Below are 25,995 nucleotides of genomic sequence, written 5' to 3' on the forward strand. Positions count from 1 at the left end.
TGCCACACCTCAACATTGGCTACCTGTGCTCTCGCACATAGAACCGCCAGATCTCCGTCGCTCGAAATCTACCAGTAGATTATGGGATCAGATAGAGAGAAATCAGTCTCTCCCCATTCATCAATTTCTCGACCCTCAACCAGTTCTGAGACTGAAATCCCGCAAACCCCCATGGCTGAGCAACAGAATGAGTAACCAGCAAGCCTTGACTGTATGGCAAGAGCGATGTCAACTGTTGGGAGGTAAGAATAGAGATAGAATCAACGTATCTGCCCTCCCGTCGGGTTTCTCTCTGCCTAGGAAAACATGGGTGCGCCTAAATAGGGTAAGGACTGGTTGCAGTAGGGTAAAAGCGACAATGCATAAATGGGGTCTTGCGGAGTCAACAGATTGTGAGTGCGGAGAAATGCAAACGCTCCACCATATTACTGATGAATGCCCACTATACAGGTTCCCAACTGGGGCTGCAGGTCTCCTCACTCTTAGTCCAGATGCTCTCCAGTGGCTGAGTGACCTGGAAGTGTCAATCTAAACGTTTATATCATGTTTTCATGTAACTTTATTTTCATTCTATTTATTTATGTATTTATTCATTGACAAAGCTACTCAAATGGCAAGCATATAATTTTAATTTATCTTGACGACTCTTTTCTAGTGAGGAAAGTACCTTCTATGTTTTTTCCCCTGACCATACGACTATATATACAAATATTTTGTTTGGTGAAGCGTCCACACTGGCCACGGGCAAACATAATACAATTTGCCCAAACTTTTTCAACAAACACGTTTGTCGAACGTTTGTTGATTGATCTTGAAATTTCCATTTCATTTTTCATTCTGCTGATTACTCTCAATAGAATGTTTTGTTTGAAGTTTAACATTCAAAAAAATAATGGCTTGCAATTCAACTAACAAACTTGAAATCACGCATGCATACTAACTATTTCCGCATCACTCCTCTGACAAATCCGCATTTGTTGTGACAAATCCAAATTGGTATGCTCCATTTTTTACTCTTGACTTTTGTTGCCCTAACCACTGCGACACCATACGCTTATATATATATATATATACTCCTCTGACAATGGACCAGGTGAATAAAATCGATTATAGTAGATTCATCGAAATGAGAACCAACAATAAAAGTGATGACTCACATCCATTGTTGATTGCTGGAATCGAAAATTCACACTTGACAGATCTTCCTTGGAAACTGAGTCACGTATTGTGATTATTCAGTTGAGTCTATGGCGAAGTTGTGAGGTAGCCACTGTGAATAGGTCTCATTAAGGTCCTCTGTCACAAGGGCATGTTCTTTTACATTATCTTTCGGCTCCCAGAAAAGACTTTAGAAAAATTGAATTCTCGTTCAGCATCAAGAAACGCAAAAATCTCAATAAATAAAGCTCTTACTTGGTAGTAGATGTTTACGAATCGAGTAAACTGTGAATAAATCACAGATTGATGTGATGAAGCGAGCCAATAATCTTCGAGGCTGGTGGATAATCGTCAGAAATGCGTAGAATTACCACTGTAGGTGGGCTCCGCAATAAAAGGGAGTCAGCTATTTTCAGTGGAGTCAGCTCTTTAACTGGTTACCCATCCAACTGGGGTGACAGGCGCATGAATCTTAACCAATGAAGAATAAATTATCCATGTGAGAACGGGGGATACAGTAAAATAAAAATTTGAAATGTAGAATAAGTTTATTTGTTGAAATCCACTATACATGAGAATATAGACAAATTGGAACAATTCAAGTGGAATATTGGGAGGCTTCTTGGAGTAGTGATAACGCGCCGGTCTAATAATAGACAAATTGGAAAAATTCAAGTGGAATATTGGGAGGCTTCTTGGAGTAGTGATAACGCACCGGTCTAATAATCAACAGAACCCGAGTTCGAATCTCGACCGGGGCGAACGTTTTTGACCACAGCACAATCACATAGATACGGCCACCCCGTCTTTCGGAGGAGACGATAAGCCGTCGGTCCCGATTATTTGAAAAGTAGTCGTCATCTCTCTTCATCATCATCCCTCTCACTCATTACCCACGCACAAGTTCAAGAGCTTATGTGGGCACCTCCCTCAGTAATAATTACTTGATGAACTAACAAATTTATTTACCAACAGGATTAACTAATAACGCTGAATAAGGCATGATAGTAATATGTTACATTGCTATCATAAGGGTAGAGCTCGTTGATCAGGAGAATAACTAATACATCAACAACAAATTAACACTGTATAGCCTATAGTGAGGTCCACGTTATAATGGCAGTGTAGAAAGATTGGAGACCAGCGTTGCTGATTCTCTACCTTTCCACTGCCTTCTAAAGAAGATAGCTGATACCGGTATATCAGATGTAATACAGTAAATCTAATCTAAGGTATTGGTAAAATGATACTAGTCACTTATAACTCTCAAGAAAAAAAATAGGTATTGATATAAATGATAAAAGTCAACTTATAACTTTCAAGAAAAGAAATAGGTATTGTAATAGGTATAAAGAAATAGGTAACTGTTTATTCTTGTTGAAAAATATAATCTATCATATTTTGTTCGTCAAGAAAATATTTTTTCAATGATTAAATAATAAGTTTTCATAATTGAAAATGAAATATTTTGCTAATGAATTATATTTCTACATTATTGAAAGATAATCTGGCAACGTTGCGAAGGTAGAAAAGGATAGCGCTATCTCTTTTTGTGTAGTTGAGAAGTTGATAGTGTGGTAATTATTCATATTGAATGAAAAAGACTAAGAAATTGTCAAAAAATCACTGATTTATTGATAATTAGAAAACTAGATTTAAATTAGAAAACTTAGATTTCTAATTATCAATAAATCAGTGGTTTTTTGACAATTTCTTAGTCTTTTTCATTCAACAGCGCTATCTGCTTTTTCGAATGATAGACGAGGATAGCAACACCAATGTTAATGAAATCAGAGATAATTGAAATAATCCTTACTTTAAGAGCAGATACTTACTTTATGAGAAACAGTTCCTTACTTTATGATAATAATAGTTATTTGTATATCTAGAGTGAAAAGTGCTGTTTTTTCTCCCTGAGGGAAAAGTTTGAAGTCCGAGGCGAAGCCGAGGGCAACAATTTTCCTGAGGGAGAAAAAACATTTTTCACTCGTGATATACACAACATTTTTCCTCCACCTACATTTTTATAAAAACTGCTAATAAATTAATTTTTAATAACGTATGTGACCAAACAATGTGTTACAACATAATCTAAAAAGTAAACAGAAACAGCTGGCTTGTAATCACAGTTCTCCTCCGACAGCACTATCTGTCGGCTAAAGTTGTAACAACAATGACAGCCAAAACTACAGCTATGATGAAGTTCCCGTTTCAAATTTGATTAGTTAATAAGTAATATTCGTTGGCTGATATTTTGAATAACATGGAATAAAGGAAAAAAATATATACATCTTTTTAGTATAGTGATATGAAGTTTGTAATAATAATTTTAGCATACAAACATAAATTTTATATATCGATCAAATGTCTGGTTGAGGTATTGAATTTAGTTGGTTTAATAACTACTCTATATGCTTCCTCATCTGAGCTTAGACCTTCTGACCTATTCCAAATGTACGTTTTTAAAATAGAGATGCTTCCCATGTTATTTAAATGGAATCACTTTTACTCCCTAGGGAGTTTTTCTGTTTTTTAGTACCGAGAGCGAAAAAGTGACACTTTAGTATCATGTTTCAGGGAGTAAAGTAAGTACTTTTGACAGTAGGTGGAGGAAAAGTAATGATTTCATTAGCAACACCAATGTTAATGAAATCAGAGATAATCGAAATAATCCTTACTTAATGAGTAAATATTTAATTTACTTTATGAGAAACAGTTCCTTACTTTATGAATAAATACCGCCATTATAACGTGAACCTCACTATAGCTCAGCTACATTGTGGCCCCTCCGTATATTTGAAAAGATGGTTGTGTGGTTACAGGTTACGGGGGCGGTGCCCTGGGCAGGGGCGGCACTCTGTTGCGTCGCAGCTCGATGCAGGGGCAGAAGCCACCGCCTCCCATCCGACGCACATCGTCCATCTCGATGAAGCAGCAGCTTGGAGGCGGGGCGGGGGGTGGCAGCATGGAGCATCTGCCGCCTCCGCCGCCCTTCCTGCTGATGGAGCAGACGGGAGGTGGGGGTGGGGGTGGTGAGGAGCACAGGAGTTCGATTGCGGCCGAAATACAGAAGCGCAACGCGTGCGGCAGCAGTGTGTCCGAGTATCAGAGAACGGCTGCTTTGGGCATTGCAGCCGAACTGCAGAGGAAGGTAAGTAGTCATCAAATTGGTTCCCACAAATATGGATAACAAATAGAGTCTGAATCGTTTGAAAAAATGCATAAGAACCCGAATCTTTTGAAAAAAGCGTTTGGGCGATCAAAACGCTCGATCATTTACTTATTGATGTATTGTAAAAGGTGCGCCAGAGAAACTTACTTATCTGAAAGGTCAATAAAAACAATAGTTATTTGTATATCTAGAGTGAAAAGTACGACTTTTTCTCCCTGTGGGAAAAAGTTTGAAGCCCGATGCGAAGCCGAGGGCAACAATTTTCCAGTGGGAGAAAACGTATTTTTCGCTCGTGATGTACACAACATTTTTCCTCCATCTACATTTTTTTTATAGAAACTGCAAATAATATAATTTTAATAACTTACGTATTGGTGACAATGTTTCCTAACAACATAACCTAAAATCTGAAACCTAAAAACCGGTCGTCTGATTGGCACTGCCGATTGCGCTATCTATCGGCAAAAGTTGTAACAATTATATCAGCTGGGCGTCTACCAAAATTGGCTGACTCCAGATCACGCGGTTCAGATTTGAATTGCAGATCAAAAATATTTGTTGGCTGGTATTTTGAATAGAATAAAATATTTTTAAAATTGTATAAATTTTTATCGTCTACTAATATTAAGAATATAATATCATACAAACATATAATTCATGAGTTGATCAAATTTCTGGTTGTGTATTGAATTCAGTTGACTCAATGACAGACACCTCTATTATGCTTTCTCATCTGCTTAGACCTTCTAACCTATTACAATGTAAGTTTTAAAATAGAGATGCTTCCCATGTTATTTAAATGTAGTCACTTTTCCTCCCTAGGGAGTTTTTCTGTTTTTTACTACCGAGAACGAAAAAGTGACACTTTAGTATATGTTTCAGGGAGTAAAGTAAGTACTTTAGACAGTAGGTGGAGGAAAAAGTACTTTAGTTATTGTTTCAATCTTTTTTATATGAGAATACAATTTCTCAATTTTTTCATGCAGTCTTGTAATCAAATTGGTTCTGAGAAATATGGATAACAAATAGAGACTGAATTTTTTGAAAAAATGCTTAAGAACCCGAATCGTTTGAAAAAAGCGTTTGGGTGATCAAAACGCTCGATCATTTACTTATTGATTTATTGTAAAAGGTGCGCCAGAGAAACTTACTTATTTGGAAGGTCAATAAAAATAAAAGTACTTTAGTTATTGTTTTAATCTTTTTTTCATATGAGAATACAATTTCTCAATTTTTTTTTCATTTAGTCTTGAAAATGACATCAGATGAATGGCGACCCCCATAGGGCATACACTGACGAACTCGATTTTTGAAATTTGTATACACTCGTTGCAGTATATCTATCGGTATGTTGGCAATGGCGTCGCGAATGTTGTTCTTGAGGAGTGCTGTGATCCGTGGTCGATCGAAATAAATCAGGGATTTCAAATAACCCTTCAAAAAAGATCAAATTGAGGAAACACATGTGGAAATGAGCCTCGTCACTGAAAAAATATGATCGCGTCTTCAGGCAGGTTGTCAATCAGCACATAACATGAATTTTGACGGGCAACAAAATCGCGTTCAGTCGATTCTTGAACAACAGCCAATTTATAGTGATGAAATTTAAGGTCTTCATGGAAAATTCTTCGAACAGTGGAGTCAAAAATTGCCATAGCAGCTGCGTGTTTGCAAGCCGAACGCTGGGGAGAACGCACAACTGACTGCCTCACTCTTTCGATATTTTTTGGAGTTCTGATGGCTCGTTGAAGTCAATTTCTGGGTTTAGCGACACTTCCACACTCCCGAAATGAGTTAACCAACGATAGAATCGAAGTACGGCCAGGAACGAGTCTGTGAGGAGGAATTTCAAATCGAGCGCGGAAGGAACGTTGCATGGCAACAACAAGTGATCGACCATTAGAAAAGAAGCTCTCAACTGTGAAGCCCCGCTGCTTTCTAGAGCTGCATCATCAGAGCATGATGGGTATTTACTTGAGGGAGGATAAATTTGAGAACTTACCCCTCCAGATGCGCCCCCTCCTGCCCCCCTACAAGACCAATTCACTGCGCGGGAATTTTTTCAAATAAGTAAGTTTCTCACCTTGTACAAAACACTGTAATCATAATATATTTTATTATGATCATGAATGATGAACTAGGCTGAGCCTGTTTAATTTCTCTCCAAAATTTCGATAAAAAGTTGATGTTGTCCAAGGTTGTCTAATATTAGGTTATGAAATCACATATTACTGTTTCGCCACTTAATTTTTGGTCCAGGAATCATTCGAAAATTTTGAAATTTGATGGTAGACGTAAGAAATAGAATGTCCCTTTTTTACCTATAAACTTAAGTCTAAATAAGATATCGTTTTTGAAAGAAATTCTGACTGTATTGTATTGTATTTTTTTTTTAAATTGAAATATTAATTTTGTTTTGAAGGTGGCGATGAGTGGCGGAGACGTACTGAAGAAGCCGTCAAGCACAGAGAGCATCTACGGCAACAAGAAGACGGCCGAATCAAACTGCGGCGGAATCAGTGTGGCCGAGACTGTTCGCACTCTGACCGAACTCAAACATCAGCCGGCCAGCCCCGTCAGTGTTCGCCGCACGCACAGTCTGCGTTCGCAGAGCTGCGATCGGCGCGCGGACGCGGGACTCATTGCCGCGCTCAGCGCAAAGCTCGCGCCGACGCTCAGTCCACGCCGCTGGGATAGCGGCGGAAGCGGAGGCGGCGGATATCCGCGCGCCTCCCGCGTGCGGCAGTGGATCGCGGTGCGAACGGTGGCCGATCCGGCCGTCTGCCACGATTCGCTCATGGACCAGATCAAGAAGGGCACCTCGCTGAAGAAGACGCGCGCTATCAACGATCGATCCGCGCCCCATATACATTCACACTTCTAGTCATCTGGTCACATATGTTCATAGCCTTCTTACTACAAGCTTAGTCTTTGTAAACCTTAGATTGCAGCATTGCCCTTATTTATTTATTCATATGCAAATACAAATACAATTCAGGTAAAAACAACAGGCATTTGCCCAAAACTGCTTCAAATCTTAATTTGGAATATACAGTCTAAAGGTTATGCTACTTACGTAACTTGAATGATAATTCGTACACAATTTTGAGTCCAAAAAATTTATCTACTGCAATTTTGAATTTATCAGATTGATCAATTTCCAAATACAAATCCAAACAAAACTCTTCCTGTTATGGAGTACAATGCTGCCAGACGGTTTTACCCAAGGTCTTTCAAAAAGGTCTAGACAACAATTGTTGTGGAGCTGCCATATTGAAGCTACTTTGGCGGTAAATTTCAAAATCTAATCTAATACTAACAACTCAATCGTAACAAAATCACGCATCAAAATCAATCATAATTCTCATAAATTACCCAAAACAATCTTCCCGTTCCTTATTAATTATATTAATTCAACAACTAGTAAACAAACTTCGAAAACTGTAAACTAGATAGCTTCAGTATGGCCGTTGCATCATAGGATCGTGTTACACCTATATAACCTAAGAGAGCGTTGGTTATTTCGATAGAATCATCATAAAAACGGCAGCCGTGAGCTCCTATTCTCCTAAGAAATAACATTGTCCATGAAGTGCTGTAAACTAATGTTTGCTTGGACTATGGAAGTTATTGTTTATGGCCTGAATCAGTGACTTTTTCAGCTGTTATAAAGGGTATGCATTATATACTTATTAGATACAGAGTTGGTAAAAACTATGGAAACAGCTCAATATTTCTTTTACAAGAATGAAACTTACTGTCAAATTATCCTTGTAAAAGAAATATTAAGTTGTTTCCATGATTTTCACTAACTCTGTATTTATAGTTTTCATGTTTATTTTGGACTAAAATTTTATAAAAATTGTACACTTGAAATTCTAACCTTATCTTGGACTTCGTCACCTATAAATTTGGAAGAAAAATAGCACAAGGACTACCTTATTATTTTACCTTATTGCATTAGTGTCATTTGCATTGTAAATAAATAAATAGTAAGCATCTCTTCAGGTAAAAATGTCGCTGGTTCCGTCCATTAAGAATTTCTAGTAGGCTATGATTATTTGAAAATTGAAGTTTGAAACCTCTTTTGGTCGAGATAATATCATTTAGATATTTGGGTATCACTACAGCCATCTCTAGTTGGATGCTCCGGACAAAGAATGGCAACGTTTAGTCCCCTGGTCACTCTTAGTTTAAGGATCAATTTTTTTACACAAATCATACTAGACCTATATTTTGACACAATAAAGTGACGGTAAACAGTGAAAAGGGAATAAACTTGAAAGAAACATGCATTGAATTGATGTTGAATGGATTTATTCTAATCTATTAGAATAGATAAGAATATTATTCTATTCTATTCTACAATGAAAAATCTCTATTCTATTCAATTGAATACATTCCTGGCTTCACACCGTTGCCAGTTTGTTGGACATGACATCCAAATTCAACTATAGATGACCTTGCATATAAATTTCATGGTCCCTACCGTCCACTTATACATGCACGGCTCATATCATGTGTAGACAAACAGTAACGCATTGCTCATCTTTTCTCAATTACCACCTCTTTGGACGTGCTGAATGTCAATTCCATTAGTAATTTTCCAGTACTGTACTGTTTTTCAAGTTGGTATTCAATGATCACCACCTCGATTGGAAAATAGTAGTAGTTTTTTTTTTCAAAAATAACCTTGTTATTATCTGCAAGGATGATGAAAGATGAGGAAGTAACTTTCCAAATTGATTTGTTGTTTGGTATAAAAGAAAATATATATAAAAATACTTAAATAATGTTAATATCAAGTCTATAAATAGATATCTCTATCGGAGGATGTGTGACTGGGTAGATTCTGTTCACTTTGAATTATATTCAGTGATAGTTCGAAACGTCTTGTTGACAAGATCGCTGTAACCATTGATTTAAGTATATTCCTTATCAATTCTGCTGTGTGAAAGTTTATGGGCAGTTGAAATTTCTTCTGTCGTTCAACATACATGGAAAAATACATTGCTATGTGTTATAGCCATAGTCTTGTTATCCTACTTTCATATGTTGTAGTGTATTCTTTGTGAAAATATGTAACGGTACTGGAGACCATGTTGGTAATAGTTCTGCAAAAATATACTCCACCACTTAATTCTTTCTCTTCTGAACAATGTTTGAGAAAAACAAAATATTTTGGGGGAAAGGCAAAGTACATAGCAATTTGTGGGAAATATTCAATGGCGCTTTCTGTTGATGTACTTTGGGTTTCAATCATGCTATAAATAATTGTTGAATGAAAATAAATTGTTGTATCTCTTGATTTTATTTCACTTCTCACTTTTTTGTTTTCTCTTTTCTGATACATTTCATTGACTGTCCATTAGTACTCAGATCAGGATTTTCATTTTTTATAACTTTCTGTTATTTCATTCCTGGTGAAATAGTTATAAAATGTAATCTAGTCTTTGAGACTCAGACTTTATTCAAGCAAAGTGTTCATAATCTAACAATAAATTTGCTATTTCCAAATGAGCGTGTTTTCTTGTTTGAATATGAATTATAGATTCATAAAACGCATGCTACATTGGCGATTAATGTAAATGGTTTATATTAGTACTGTGATTGCACTGAATATAAATGTCTATCAAATCTGAATGGATTAGTCGTTTAATATGTACCGTAATTCTAAATGTAGAAAATGAACTAATTTAACATTGACGGTATTCTTATCAGCATATTTTTTCTATTTATAATGAATGACGAAATATCTTATGTATATTGTGGAATCTTTGCTTATTTCTTTGTAAATATTTTCTGCAACTGCAACCGATGCTTTTGTGTATTAGTGCAGTAGTGTGAGTTGGGAACGAGGATACTCTTCAATGATCTCCTAGATTTCCAAAGAAAAGTTGAACGATTTCAAACTAACTAATTAAGAGACTGCTGTTGTAAGCTTCTAATGTATAAAATTTCTATTCCATTAGTTTGATAAGAAATTATTTCTATCTATCATTCTCAGCCATACTATGTAACTTTCCTAGTAACTTATTTTGTTGATTATCAGCTTTATTAACTTGTATCAATATCCAATTTTCTATTAACAGAAAAAAACTTCTTTCATGATACTGTACTAGCACCATTGATCATTTAAAACTGATTTTCATTGATGAGAGTTTAGAATTATTGATCTTGTTGATGAGTAAAAATTAATACAGAAAAACCTATGTTATTTTTTCTATGAAAATAGTAGTCTATTCAATGTGTATGTGTTTTAAATAAATAAATTATTGTATAGATCGTTATGGAATGAATTTTGTATTATATCTATATGTAGAGACTGATTGTAATTGTAATTATAAAAGTTCAGTTGTGAATTGTAAATTTGCATATAATTATAATTTACTTCACTTGAAAGGTTTGGATTTGGATAAAGTTCCTCAAGTACTGATGTATTTATACCTGGTAATCTATTTTTCCAAATTCTTTGATAATTTACAGTAGAACATTTAACCATAAATTTAAGCTGCTGTTCAATATGTATTTCTAAGAACTCTTGGAATATTTGATGTTGTTGATTAAAATTATAGTTGTTAGTATCATTATCTAATCTAATAATATATAAAACTGGGACTGATTTATCCTATAGGGTTTTGTAAATTGACAGATTTCTAATATTATTCTTACTAATAATGGGAATATTGATGAATTTATACTACACAAACCTGTAGTATAATACTATATAATTCACTTCTTAGCTCACATATATTAATATTTTTCTAGTTGAGAATGATTTCACTAGTTTTAATATTTTGTATTCAACTTTGAATCTTTTCATCATATTGAAAAGAATTTTCTTTAAGTTGAAAACTTGGATTTCTCACTTCTTGGGCATATTTTTTCTATTCATAAATATTCTGAAATCATACATATTCCATGATGATTAGAGTTTCAGTCGGGAATAATTCCATCATATTTCCATGTCATTATTTCAGTTACGCTCCAAATCTAAGAAAGAAAAATCTAATATTATATTATACAAATAACTCGAAATCATTATAAAGTTGGTGTTTTGAAGATTGATAACATTGTAACTTAATTGAACAAGTTGTATGTCATTTTATTCAAGATACTCTTCTAGAATTCTCCATGTGTAGTCCATCTACAATATTTATTCTACTAACACGTAAGTTTCTCAAACCTACATATCCTTGATGTCATTGTTCATTTTGAACGAATTTGGAGTATAGGAAAATAGATGGGAATAATAATTGTTTATCTCCATTGCTATAATGATTTGAAAATGTTCAATTGATAAAATTATTATTGTGACTTCTAAAAGATATTGGATATGGAATAACAGTGATTTCACTGACTAGTTTCTTCTAACGTAATCAATAATAATTCCTCTAGAATAACATTAATAGGCTTTTCTGTATCCTTATATAATGTGAGTGTACATAAAATAAGACAAGTAAAGTTAATTTTCAGTTATAAACCCAGTGTACAGTGATTTATATTATTATGTATGTGTAATCAATAAATACATTTTTGGCTAATTATTTTCTCATTTACTCTTTTATACTCATATACTACATGTTAACTGGCTACTCTATTCTCATACTATTGACACCACAACAAGATTAACTTTCATGTTTTATTCATGGGTTTCATGAAAAATGCAAATCTCCCAGATTTGCATGATATTCGGGATATGGATAGAGGTGGAACTAACAAGTTTCAAGCTCTATCTATGGTGCAAATTTCAGCCAAATCTGAGTTACTTTTTGTCTCAGTGTGGTTCACGATGGTTAGTCCATCGTTGTCATCAATTTTTTGTGGAAAAGAAATTGCTCAAACTTCGTGACCTTATGATCCTTGATGCAAGAAACACGAATCTGGTATCATATTTGCAAAAATACTTACCGTTCAGGAGATATGACCATTTGGAAACTTCATGTTTGCAGCTCTATAACTCACCCTGTTTAGTAGCTGGGGGTGCTAAATTTGGCTCTGACATTTCTCAGGTCAAGCTTTATCTATGGTGAAAATTTCAGCCATATCTGAGATACTTTTTGTATCAGTCTGTTTCACGATGGTTTTCATCAATTTTTTGTGAGAAATAATAATCGCTCTAACTTCGTGGTATGGTCTTTGATGCGAGAAACACGAATCTGGAATCATATTTGCAAAATTCCTTACCGATCAGGAGATATGACCAAACTTTAGCCAAATCTGAAATACTTCTTGTCACAGTGTGGTTCACGATGGTTAATCCATGCTACCAATCAATTGTTTGTGAAAAATGAAAATCGCTTAAACGTTGTTATCTTATTGTCTTTGATTCGAGAAACACCAATCTGGAATGAGATTTGCAAAATTACTTACCGTTCAGGAGATATGGCCATTTGAAAATTTTATGTTTGCAGCTCTATATCTCACCCTATATACTAGCAGGGGGTGCCAAATTTGGCTCTGAAATTTCTCAGGTCACGCTTTATCTATGTTGTAAATTTCAGCCAAATCTGAGTTAATTTTTGTCTCAGTGTGGTTAACGATGTTCAGTCCATCCATGGTTTTCATCAATTATTTGTGAAAAATAATAATCACTCTAACTTCGTGATCTAATGTTCTTTGATGCGAGAAACACGAATCGGGAATGAGATTTGCAAAATTACTTACCGTTCATGAGATATGATCATCTGAAAATGTTATGTTTGCAGCTCTATAACTCACCCTGTATAGTAAGTAGCTGGGGGTGCCAAATTTGGCTCTGACATTTCTCAGGTCAAGCTTTATCTATGGTGCAAATTTCAGCCGAATCTGAGATACTTTTTGTATCGTGTGGTTCACGATATTCGCATCTCAAGTCTACTTTTCTGAGATCTGAGCCAGCTGGTGACAGGACAATAGCGCTGCAGACACACGAAGTGTGTTATCTCTTCTGCTATCTCTTCATAGTGGATGATTTAATAGAATCAACAGTTTCCAACAGTTTGAAATTGAATAATCTTATTTTCTCGAATTTCGAGCTTATTTTCAATTTTAGGTGAGAATGTTACTGAACATTAATTGTAGAGATTTCTATGCTTAATCTTTTCCACTTAAAAACTTTTGTTTAAATTGTATCTGAAGCCTGATAATTGAGAATCTAAAATCAAAATTTGCATAGATGGTGCAGTGCTCCTGAAATTTTTACAGATATGAGACTTGTGGCAGATGATAGAGCTTATCAATGACTTTTTCAGGTATGAATTTGATCAAAATCGTTGGAGCCGTTTTCGAGAAAATCGTGAAAAACCCTGTTTTTGACAACATTTTCGCCATTTTAGCCGCCATCTTGGAATGCATTTGATCGAAAATGTTCGTGTCGGATCCTTATAGTGTAAGGACCTCAAGTTCGAAATTTCAAGTCATTCCGTTAATTGGGAGATGAGATATCGTGTACACATACACTCATATACACACACACATACAGACCAATACCCAAAAACCACTTTTTTGGACTCAGGGGACCTTGAAACGTATAGAAATTTAGATATTGGGGTACCTTAATTTTTTTCGGAAAGCAATACTTTCCTTACCTATGAATAGGGCAAGGAAAGTAAAAAATGAGTGCTGCTATCCAGATATTTTGGATAGGACGCTGCTATCAGTTTGGTGTTAGGGTAAGCATTCCTGACCGGCAATTAGTAGGTACTGGGTTTGATTCCCGGGCTAACAAATAATTTTTGAATAGTAGCGCTTATCGAATTTCCATCTAGCTGTTTACCTTGTTGTCAATATTTGCAGTAGCAGGGGTCTTCGGAGCTATTTACAGCATTTAATTGAGATTTTCATTTAATAATAATGATCTCAAGAGACTTCTGCAATAAAATGAATTGATTTGATTTGAATATGTCATTTAGTCACCGAATATCTCAATAAATATTGTCAAAAATTGTATAAAAAGACAATTTAGATGTAATAATTTTACAAAAATATTTTGACTATAACCACAAGCAAACAACAATAAATTCATCATTAGTCTCTGAATATCTCAATGAATGTGTCTATAATTGTATAGAAAAATCAACTCAGTTTTTATCAATAAGATGGCAAGATGTTGTTCTCTTGAACATGCATACAAGAGACATGGCCTACCACAATCATCTAACAATTCATTTTCACATTTTGTATAATTGAGAAGCTGATATTGTGGTAATTATTCATATATCAAATAAAACGACTAAGAAATTGACAAAAACCACAGATTTATTGATTCTCTGATGAAATGAGTTGAATCTGTGGTTTTTTACTATTTATTTCATAGTCTTTTTACTCAATATGAATAATTACCAGAGCTGATTTTAAACTGAGTTTATCAGAGAACCAAAAAATACGTGGTTTTTGACAATTTATTAGTCTTATTATTTGATATCAATAATTACAAGAGCTGAGTTTGAACTGAGTTTATCGGAGAATCAATAAATCAGTGGCTTTTGACAATATATCTTAGTCTTTTTATTTAATTCATTTTCAACGAATGTGTCAAAAATTGTATGGAGGAATCAACTTAGTATCAACAGGAAATTGATAATTGTCTAAAACCCCTTTTTTTGAACGTAAATACCAAACTTTAATAAGAGTTTTCAAATTTGGTACCCCCAGCTACTATACAGGATGAGTTATGAAGCTGCAAACATAGAATTTTCAAACGGTCATATCTCCTGAACGGTAAGGAATTTTGCAAATCTGATTCCAGATTCGTGTTTCTCGCATCAAAGACATGACGAAGTTTGAGCAATTTTTATTTTTCACAAAAAATTGAGAAAATCTATGTGTTTCCATCGTGAAACGCACTGAAACAAAAAGTATATTTCAGATTTGGCTGAAATTTGCACCATAGATGAAGTTTTCTTTACCTGAGAAATGTCGGAGTCGGGTTTATCTAATGAACGGTAAGGAATTTCGCCAATGTGATGACGTCATATTGTTCCTCTCTTCAAATACCATCATCATACCTGAGCGTTTAAGCAATTTTAATTTTTGGATTCGTGAAAAATGATTTCGTTACCTGTTGCATGTTTCTGCTGCCCTGCTTCCAGTTTCATCCAACGATTTCAAATTAGCACCTACATCTTGCTTTATTCTTTAATTAGTTTTAATTCTGTACCAGGGAGTCAGAATACTTGAACAGGTAGGTAACAGGGGTTTTTCAACGCCTTCCAATGCAAGCATAGGCAACCCGCAACACTCATCTAATTTGTCTACCTCTTGTATGTTTCTGATGCCCTGGTAGAAATTTGGTCATTTCTAATATGCAAATGAGCTACTATTTGAGCGGGAAATTCAAATTTCTCATGAATAGCGGGAAATTCAAATTTCTCATGATTTATACTATTTGAGCGGAAAATTCAAATTTCTCATGATTTATACTATTTAAGCAGGAAATTCAAATTTCTCATGATTTATGTGACTACTGAGCTCATTTGTATTTTAGAAATGTATCAGGAAGTTAGAACATAGCAAGCGGCAAATTCAAAATTCTCATGATTTATACTATTTAACCAGGAAATTCAAATTTCTCATGATTTATGTGACTACTGAGCTCATTTGTATTTTAGAAATGTAACAGGAAGTTAAAAAGCAAGTGGTAACTGAGGCATTATCGATTATGTGTTTAGTTCAGTTGATAATGTTGTATTTATTTTCAATTTCATCAATTTAATTTGGTACCAAAATCAAACAAATCCGACCATCCTTTCAGAGTTTCCAAAATAATTTACATCATTTGAATTCTGGAAACAGACGAAATTCTGGAAACAGAAGGTAGGCTAAGGAACAGGTGGGTGGACCGAGTGAGAGGATGGAAAGAAAGAGCCATGAACAGAGAGGAATGGAGGCGTGATGTGGGGGAGGCCAGGGCTCACCTAGGGCTGTAGCGCCGGATAAAGAAAGAAAGAAAAGAATTCTGGAAAAATAAGATTTATTGGAAATAAAATTCCAATGCAAGTAAGTTACATTCTTATCCAAAGCAAAGAAAAATAGCAGTCAACTTTTGAATTATTATTTTTGAGATCGAGAAATAAATATGGGTTGTAAACGATTAGAATCTCAAGTATGATGCGAAATTGTCACAGTAGCAATAAATAAATAATAAATATACATAGATATAACTAAGCCTAATAAATTCGGAATAGCATTGATAAAGTTGGCAAATCTTTACAAAAATTGAGTACAAATGAATGTACTGTAATAGCATAATAATAATATATATATATATAGCATTTAAAATTTATTTACAACTAATTACACAGGTTATTACTATATTTTACAAATTCACAACGTTAAGAAAAGTATAACATCTATTTGGAATGAAAAGTTTAGTTCAATAATTTTTCATTTTCTATATTAAAATGTAATAATTTGGTAGTTTTTTCATAACTTTCATCTTCATGGACAGTAGGCGTATTTGACACTTAAATATTAGAAAATAAACATGCAAGTTATCAACGTGATTTTTAAAGGTGTGTGTTTCAAGTTTGCAGAGCGAGAGAGAATAAATAAATAAAATAGATAAAGAGAACTTTTCTGAGAGTTCTGAGAGTTCAGTCCATGGTTTTCATAATTTTTTGTGAAAAATGAAAATCGCTCAAACTTCGTGATCTTATAGTATTTGATGCGAGAAAGACGAATCTGGAATCAATTGTGCAAAATTCCTAACCGTTCAGGAGATATGACCATTTGAAAATTTTATGTTTGCAGCTTCATAATTCACTCTGTATAGTAGCTGGGGATGCCAAATTTGGCTCTGACATTTCTCAGGTCAAGCTTTATTTATGGTGCAAATTTCAGCCAAATCTGAGATACTTTTTGTATCAGTGTGTTTCATAATACCTACTTCTTGTTTCAGGGTAGATCACTATGCTGCCAATCAATTTTTTGTGAGAAATGAAAATCGCTCAAACTTTGTGATATTATGGTCTTTCATGCGAGAAACACGAATCTGGAATCATATTTGCAAAATTCCTTATGGTTCAGGAGATATGACCAAATTCCAGCCAAATCTGAGATACTTCTTGTCTCAGTATTTTTTCACGAAATCTTATTTTTCCAGAATTCTTTACTTTCTTTTTTATCCGGCGCTACAGCCCTAGGTGAGCCCTGGCCTCCCCCACATCACGCCTCCATTCCTCTCTGTTCATGGCTCTTTCTTTCCATCCTCTCACTCGGTCCACCCACCTGTTCCTTGGCCTACCTTTTTTTCGTCTGTTTCCAGAATTCAAATGATGTAAATTATTTTGGAAACTCTGAAAGGATGGTCGGATTTGTTTGATTTTGGTACCAAATTAAATTGATGAAATTGAAAATAAATACAACATTATCAACTGAACTAAACACATAGCAATAATCGATAATGCCTCAGTTACCACTTGCTATGTTTTAACTTCCTGTTACATTTCTAAAATACAAATGAGCTTAGTAGTCACATAAATCATGAAAAATTTGAATTTCCCGCTCAAATAGTATAAAAATCATGAGAAATTTGAATTTCCCGCTCAAATGGTATAAATCAAGAGAAATTTGGATTTTCCGCTCAAATAGTATATAAATCATGAGAAATTTGAATTTCCCGCTATTCATGAGAAATTTGAATTTCCCGCTCAAATAGTAAGCTCATTTGCATATTAGAAATGACCAGATTTCTACCAGGGCATCAGAAACATACAAGAGGTAGACAAACTAGATGAGTGTTGCGGGTTGACTATGCTTGCATTGGAAGGCGTTGAAAAACCCCTGCTACCTCTTCAAGTGTTCTGACTCCCTGGTACAGAATTAAAACCAACTAAAATACTACCAGGGCAACAGAAACATGCAAGAGTAGGTTGCTGATTTGAAATCGTTGGAAATACTACTGATTTGAAATCACTGGAAATACTACCAGTGCAGCAGAAACATGCAACAGGTGACGAAATCATTTTTCATGAATCCAAAAATTAAAATTGCTTAGGCATCAGGTATGATGATGGTATTTGAAGAGAGGGAACAATATGACGTCATCACATTGGCGAAATTCCTTACCGTTCATTAGATAATCCCGACTCCGACATTTCTCAGGTAAAGAAAACTTCATCTATGGTATCAGATTTGCAAAATTACTTACCGTTCAGAAGATATGATCATCTGAAAATGTTATGTTTGCAGCTCTATAATTTTATGTTTCCTTGTTTGCAACTCTATAACTCACTCTGTATAGCTGGTGGTGCCAAATTTGGCTCTGACATTTCTCTTGTCAAGCTGTATCTATGGTGCAAATTTCAGCCAAATCTGAGATACTTTTCGTCTCAGTGTGGCTCACGATGGTTTTCATCAATTTTTCGTGAAAAATAAAAATTGCTCATCCTGATCGATCTGATGGTCTTTGATGCGAGAAAGACGAATCTGGAATCATTTTCGCACAATTCCTTGCCATTCAGGAGATATGACCATTTAAAAATTTGAAAATTTTATGTTTGCAGCTTCATAAAGCTGAGCAAATTTCAGTCAAATTTAACATACTTTTTGTCCCAGAGTGGTTCACGATGGTTTTCATCATTTTTTTGTGAAAAATGAAAATCGCTCAAACTTCGTGATCTTTGATGCGAGAAAGACGAATCTGGAATAAATTTTGCAAAATTCCTAACCGTTCAGGAGATATGACCATTTGAAAATTCTATGTTTGCAGCTTCATAATTCACCCTGTATAGTAGCTGGGGATGCCAAATTTGGCTCTGACATTTCTCAGGTCAAGCTTTATCTATGTTGCGAATTTCGGCCGAATCTGAGATACTTTTTGTTTCAGTGTGTTTCATGATAGAGGTCTATCTATGGTACAAATCTGAAATACTTCTTGTTCCTTAAAACACACGATGGTTAGTCCATGGTTTTTCTCATATTTTTGTGAAAAATAAAAATCGCTCAAACTACGTGACTTTCCGCTCTTTGATGCAAGGAACACGTTTCTGGAATCATATTTGCAAAATTCCTCACCGTTCATTAGATATGGGCGTTTGAAAATGTTATATTTAAAGCTGCACAACTCACCTGTACAGTAGCTGGGGGTGCCAAATTTGGAATTTTTCGATTTTTGACAAAATCCATGATGATTTCATTAAAAATGCAAATGTGCCAGTTTCGGTTGACATTCGGGCTATGGGTCTGACCTCACAAGTGTCGTGCTATAATGTGAGACTTTTCGCTACAATACAGGGCGAGTTATTCACCTCATCGTGGATTTTGTCAAAAATGTTAAATTCGCATTTTCCATGAAATTCGTGATGTAATCCACATATGTGCAAGTGCATGTCCGATCATTCATGACCAAACGCGCAGATTAGAAACAAACGACAAAATTTATTGATAATTTCCATACGGAAATTATTTATTCAAGTTTATTTCCATTTATTGGTTCAACACAGTAGAAAAGTTAAAGATTTATACAATATTCACAATGCCTCATATCATCATAGATTATATCTTGAGCTTCTTACATTCATTATCAAACACTTAATTCGACAACCATTGTAACAATATTAGTAAAATAAGAACAGGTTTATTGTACAGGTAGGCTACCGTACTCGCTCTATTTTCCAAAAATATTTATTCAACTGTCGGTACTCAAACTCTAAGTTCTTACATCAAATGATTAAAGCTCTTCTACATGATCAATGATCAATGATACCATGTTGTTAATATTATGATATATTGATACTACATTATGAATAATTATTAACACTCATCAGTAATTTTTTGAAAAAAATACTATACAATATACATACATAATACCATAGATGAGACTTTCTGTTGAGTCTGTCTTTGATAATACTAAGTTCACTAATCCACTATTGCACAAATTCATCTTGATATCTGATCATGAAGTTGTGTTGCGAAAAACAAAAGAGATGAAATTGTCTGCCTTTTCCAGTCCCATTTCCTGAAAAATAGGAATTATACATTAATTCATTTTAACTATACATGTAATTCTCACAGCTAGTGCACAAGTCTGACTTTGCCAAATATTTATTATAAATTACATTTTGTCTTATGTATCTTGTATTTTGGAGAAACAAAATATTCTATTCTATTCTAATTCTAACTAGCGACCTTTCCGGGCATCTGAACTCACTAAAAAAGCCAAACTGATTTTCTGTCGAAATTCTGTCAAAAAAGTGGAAAGTCATGAGAAGTAGTTGAAGTTGCATTCAGTTAAGCAATGCATATTTAACAATGTAGCTGGCAGAGCTGATTTTATAATATGATTTATATTAATTTAATTGCATGCATCATTACTACACAATTAATTGACCGAGTGTAGCGAGTTTGCTACTTGAGGCTCGAGCCGTCCGTTCGTTGGTTTGTATGTTCGACGATAACTTTTGAATGCTTTCAACAATCAACTCCAAATTTTCAACACATTTTCTTTGAGTTATTATACGGATCGAGTTTGTTGGCCAACGAGATTGACTCACTCGTTTGACCTTTTTGAGATTATCTGTTATTGAGTGTATAACAAATAAATGATAGTAGGCCTATCTTACGTCACAAGGATGGGAAGGGGCCTTTTGCAGGCGAGAATGATGTTTCTAGTCGACGCGTTAGCCGAGACTAGAATTTCATTCGAGCACTGCAAAATACATTCACGTCCAAGTAACGTACATTATTTTTTGTCATAATAATAATGTCCTGAGTATTTATATCCTGAGTAACGTAATTGAGTGTATAATAATTCCATTATATCCTCAAAAAGGACGAAGGTGTGACTCAATTTGGTTGACCAATGAAATCAAAGTGTATAGTGGGTCAAAGAATATGTGTTAAAAATGTTTAGTTTATTGAGATAAGGGATCGGAAATTACAGATTAGCAGGCTTCCTATAGTGAGATCCACGTTATAATGGCAGTGTGTGATTTGCAATGGTGTTGCTGTCCTTGTCTATCATCCAACAAAGCAGATGGCGCTTTCTCTTTCACGCTTCGCGATGTTGCCACATCGTTCATCAACAATGTAGAAATTCAACTAATTGACGAAATATTTAATCTCAATTATGAAAATTTATAATTACATCTTTAAAAAAATATATTTTCTTGACAAATAAAATATGATTAACTATTTTCAACAATAATGAACAGTTAAATTCATCAGATATACCAGTATCAGCTGTTTGGGTGGCAAGTCTGAGATCTGGCAATCCTTTTCTCCTATCTTCCTACACTGCCATTATAACCTGGACCTCACTTTAGTTGGTTAATGTATGTTATGTAAAATCTGTTGTGTTCTATTAAACGTTGTGTTGAAATATGGAGGATGGTAGTATTATATTAGATTACACTTTGACGTCTCATAAACTGCGGGAGTGTTGCTCCCTTAATGCAGTTTCATAATTATGACGAACAAGTAAAGTACAGACAAACCCACAAACGTACGAGCCTCAAGTCAGAAGTAGCTACTTGCTAAACTCTTTCAAATATTCCTCCAAAATATGAGCAGCAATTAGCAAACCTTCAACAGCGTGGAATTGAAAGGACTGCAATGGTGCTCCCAGTGAAAAAGCTGATTCATTTTCAGATTAGCATTTGCCGTTTTCTTCGCAGTTTGCAGATTCAGCTGACTTTCGTCGATTCTCAGTTCATCATTTTCCTTGTCTTCGACAACACCATCTCCTTTGCACGTGCACTCCATCAAATCATGAGTGAAACAGAGACTGTCCTGAATTATGAATAACTCCTGGAAAACACGGTGAAATTCAATATGAATACAGTGAGATTCTTATTATACATTTTTTCATTCATGCATTTCATTGATTCAATGATACACACACAATTAATCACAATAAATTCATAACATTCCTAAATATGTAACATCATTGTTTCCAGTTCAACCAAATCTCACAGTTTGAATTGATTTTTTTGTATAGCGAGGTCCACGTTATAATGGCAGTGGAGACAGATAGGAGAAAACGTTGCCGATCCTCTGAATTGTCAATGTCTTCTATAGACGATAGCTGATACAGTCATTCTCGTTTGAAATGATCAATCATATTTTATTAAGCAAGAAATTATATTTTTCATTAATTAATTTTCGTCATAATTAAGTTGAAATATTTTGTTAATTAATTATTAATTCTACATTATTGGAAGACGATCTGGCAACAGAGCAAAGCGAGAAAGAGATAGCGCTATCAGCTTTGTTGAATTATAGACAAAGATAGCAATGCCATTGCTAATCAAACACTGCCATTATAACGTGGACCTCACTAAAGTCAATCTGAACACTTGATAAACAAAATGTTTTGTCCATTCTACTTGGTTTCATTTCTGGTTAGATGTGTTAATATCGGGGCACCGAGCTCCGCTCTGGAGTACAAAAGCATATAAAATTTATTACGAAAGAAGAAATTATAATATATTTATAGTTCATACAGAAAGGTTCTACCTAATTATTATTATTATTATTATTATTATCATTAATCATCCACTGACCACCTATAGAAGGGGTATTCGGATTTGTCAATCAATATTATTCAGAAGAATAAAAAAAAAAAAAAAATCATTTAACTTACATAAAACATTACAAACTAATTATTTTGTACCTCATAATAGGTAAGGAATTCTTCAATTGAATATGCACATATATTCAGTAATTCATTTTTCATCAAGGCCCTGAATTTACGGCCTGTCGTTGCTTTAAGGCTGGCAGGTAATTTATTATAGAGTCGAATCCCAGCACTTTTAACTCCTCTCTCATATAAAGTTGTTCTGTGGGTATCATCTCTTAAATCTTCACGATGTCTAGTTCCGTAACTGTGGAAACGTGCACCAGTTTTAAATTTGTCCTTATTTTGATCAATAAAACATAAAGCCTCTAGAATATACAAACTGGGAAGAGGGAGAATTCTCATCTGTTTGAAGTGTGGTCTACAGCTTGATCGTATTGTCTCTCCAACCATCACTCTTATTGCCCACTTCTGGATTCGAAAGATGTCTATTACTTGAGTTGAGTTTCCCCAGAAAATGATTCCGTAGGCCAGAAGAGAATGAAACATTGCAAAATAGACATCTTTGAGGGTTCTATTGTCTAATAATAATTTCAAATTTCTAAGAACAAACACCACAGAGCTCAACTTGTTTTTTAAAGATTCTATATGAGGTTTCCATGAGATTTCAGAATCCAATACAACTCCTAGAACTTTAATATCATTTACAGACTCCACATTGCTGTCTTCCACTCCCAAAGTTACTTCTCTAGCCGTTCTAAAAGGTAATTGCTTAGTCTTTCCATGATTCAATATCAGCATATTAGCAGTCAGCCACATCTCAAGTTTCTCAAAAGCAGTTTTGCACTCAGATTCCATTTCTTTCTGACAGTTATTCCTCAATAAAATGCTTACGTCATCAGCATATAACACACAGTGTGCCGGTTCCAGATAAGATGGTAAGTCATTTATATACAGAAGGAAGAGGAGTGGACCGAGCACCGATCCTTGAGGGACTCCACTCCTTGTCTTCAACCATTCTGAATTATATATATAGGGGGGTGACTGAATCTCAACCCGCTGATATCTATCACAGAGGTAAGAGTGAAACCATCCGAGAACTACATCCTGAAACCCATACATCTGTAACTTATGACACAAAATTTCTCCATTAACAAGGTCGAAAGCCTTGGAAAGATCAGCCACTAATCCACATGCCTTGGATCCACCATCCACAGAAGTAAGCACCTCATCCATGAATGAAAAAAGAGCATCGCCTGTTGAACAGCCAGGCCTAAAACCAAACTGTTTGGGTGACAACAATTGTAACTGGCTCAAATACTTTCTTAACCTTTTAAGTACAACATATTCAAAAATTTTTAGAAATATCGGAGGATTTGCCACAGGTCTATGATTCTCTGGAAGTTCATGTTGTCCTTTCTTATAGACGGGAACTATTTTTGACAGTTTAAGCTTGGATGGAACATAACCAGCTTGCATTGATCCATTGAAAATAAATGAAAGAGGCTTTAATATGTGTACTGCTGTTTGTTTCACTAAATTATTTGAAATATTAAAACAATCATAGGATCTTTTATTCTTCAGTTGCTTTATTATCTCCTCCAGTTCTCCAACTCCTACTGGATCAAAATTATTCAGATGCATATTATTTTGTTCATTAATGGTGAAGAAATCCAAGAATTTATTCGTACTAGTCAATCCTGTCATTGTGCTCTGTACTTTAAGTGGTGTGTTGACAAAATATTTATTGAGTAAGTCAGCAGCTTCTTTACCTGTTTTCAAGATTCCAGAATCATTAATTATACGAGTCTCTGATTGTGATACATTATTCTTGGCAGATTCGGCTCTAACTAATTTCCAAACTGCTTTAACCTTGTTATCAGAATTTTTTATTAGTGTACTAGCAGCTATTCTTTTGGTTGCCTTGAGAATATTTCTGTATATAGATTTGTAGATTTTGAAATATTCCAGCAATCTTATGACTCTGGCGCCTGAATTTGTAACAATATAAGTCATTTCGTCATTCATGGATGGGTTCTTCAACATTAAACTTAAAGCTTTCAGCCTATCACTTGAGACTTTAATACCTGGAGTAATCCATTCTAAGTGACCACTCCGAGCAGTGCCAACTGGTTTCTCCGGAACAGAATGATTGCAATGATTAATGTAGGTGGACATAAAATTATTAAACATTGTTTCAACGTTGTTACATCTATACACAGAGTTCCAATTCTCCCCTGATAATCCTTGATTGAGAGTTGCTATAGCAGTTTGGTTGATGATGCGTATGATTTTCCTTTTTCCACCTTCCAATCTTTTAGTCTTATGAGAATCAGAGTTCGTTTCTTGTATTAGAAAGTTTACACTACTTCCATCATGATCTGAGAAGGAGCATGGGATTGTTTCGCTTCTACAAAGATTAATGGGATGATTTGAAATGATATAATCAATTTCTGTGGCTGTAGTTGGTGTAATTCGTGTTGGTCCATTTGTTATCTTGTTCAATTTGAATGATGTAAGTAAATTTCTGAAAATACTCTTGTTTTTATCTTCCTTACAGAAATCGACATTGAAATCACCGCATAGACACACAATTTTTCCTTTCTCTTTAGAAACTTTGGACAGAACAGAACGAAGCAATTCAATAAAACGGCCAAAATCAGAATTTGGAGCTCTGTAAATACATATCAGAATTATTTTCTGTGCAATCGATTTAAGTTTTAATTCCACTGACGAAATTTCAAACACACTTTCCACAGCTGAAGAGAGTAAATCTGTCCTAATTCTACAGCTCTTGACAGATTCATCACGCACAAATATACAAGACCCACCTCTAGTTTTAATTTGCCTATTGTATTGTGATTTAAGGGTGAAGTTAGGAAGAGAGAGATGATCCAATTCATTTATATTGAGCCAATGCTCCGTGAAACACAGTATGTCAATATTTGATCTTTCATGCAAGAGAATCTCTACATCCAGTTTGGCATTGAGCAAACCCTGGCAGTTTGCGTGGAAAACGTTGAAGCCTCTAAAAAATGTCCTCTGTCAATTTCATTGATGGTGGGAATGCTGGTGGGACTATCTCCTTCTGAGCGTTTGTCACATTCAATTAATCACAGTGGATTGAGATTAATTCTTAGAGGAATGCAAACATTTTGACGTGACG

At 34.8% G+C, this 25,995-nt stretch overlaps 2 protein-coding genes across 2 annotated transcripts in view; one reads left to right on the forward strand and one right to left on the reverse strand.

The window, feature by feature from the left end:
* Window positions 1–11,874, forward strand: part of LOC111045491 (protein MTSS 2) — a 169,880-nt gene extending 158,006 nt beyond the window's left edge. Inside the window, exons 15-16 of the mRNA XM_039419995.1 lie at window positions 3,981–4,309; window positions 6,753–11,874. Coding sequence (XP_039275929.1) covers window positions 3,981–4,309; window positions 6,753–7,214 — 791 coding nt within the window. The 3' untranslated portion in view covers window positions 7,215–11,874. The remainder of the gene's footprint in view (window positions 1–3,980; window positions 4,310–6,752) is intronic.
* A 7,650-nt stretch (window positions 11,875–19,524) lies between these two features.
* The window catches only part of LOC111045498 (DNA repair and recombination protein RAD54B), a 57,759-nt gene continuing 51,288 nt past the window's right edge, over window positions 19,525–25,995 (reverse strand). The window contains exons 16-17 of the mRNA XM_039419996.1: window positions 21,836–22,060; window positions 19,525–20,270 (exon numbers count right to left, since the gene is read on the reverse strand). Of these exons, the coding sequence (XP_039275930.1) occupies window positions 20,208–20,270; window positions 21,836–22,060 (288 nt within the window). The 3' untranslated portion in view covers window positions 19,525–20,207. The remainder of the gene's footprint in view (window positions 20,271–21,835; window positions 22,061–25,995) is intronic.

Source organism: Nilaparvata lugens, chromosome 2 (genome assembly GCF_014356525.2).
Source record: "Nilaparvata lugens isolate BPH chromosome 2, ASM1435652v1, whole genome shotgun sequence".
In the NCBI taxonomy this organism is placed as follows: Eukaryota; Metazoa; Arthropoda; class Insecta; order Hemiptera; family Delphacidae; genus Nilaparvata; species Nilaparvata lugens.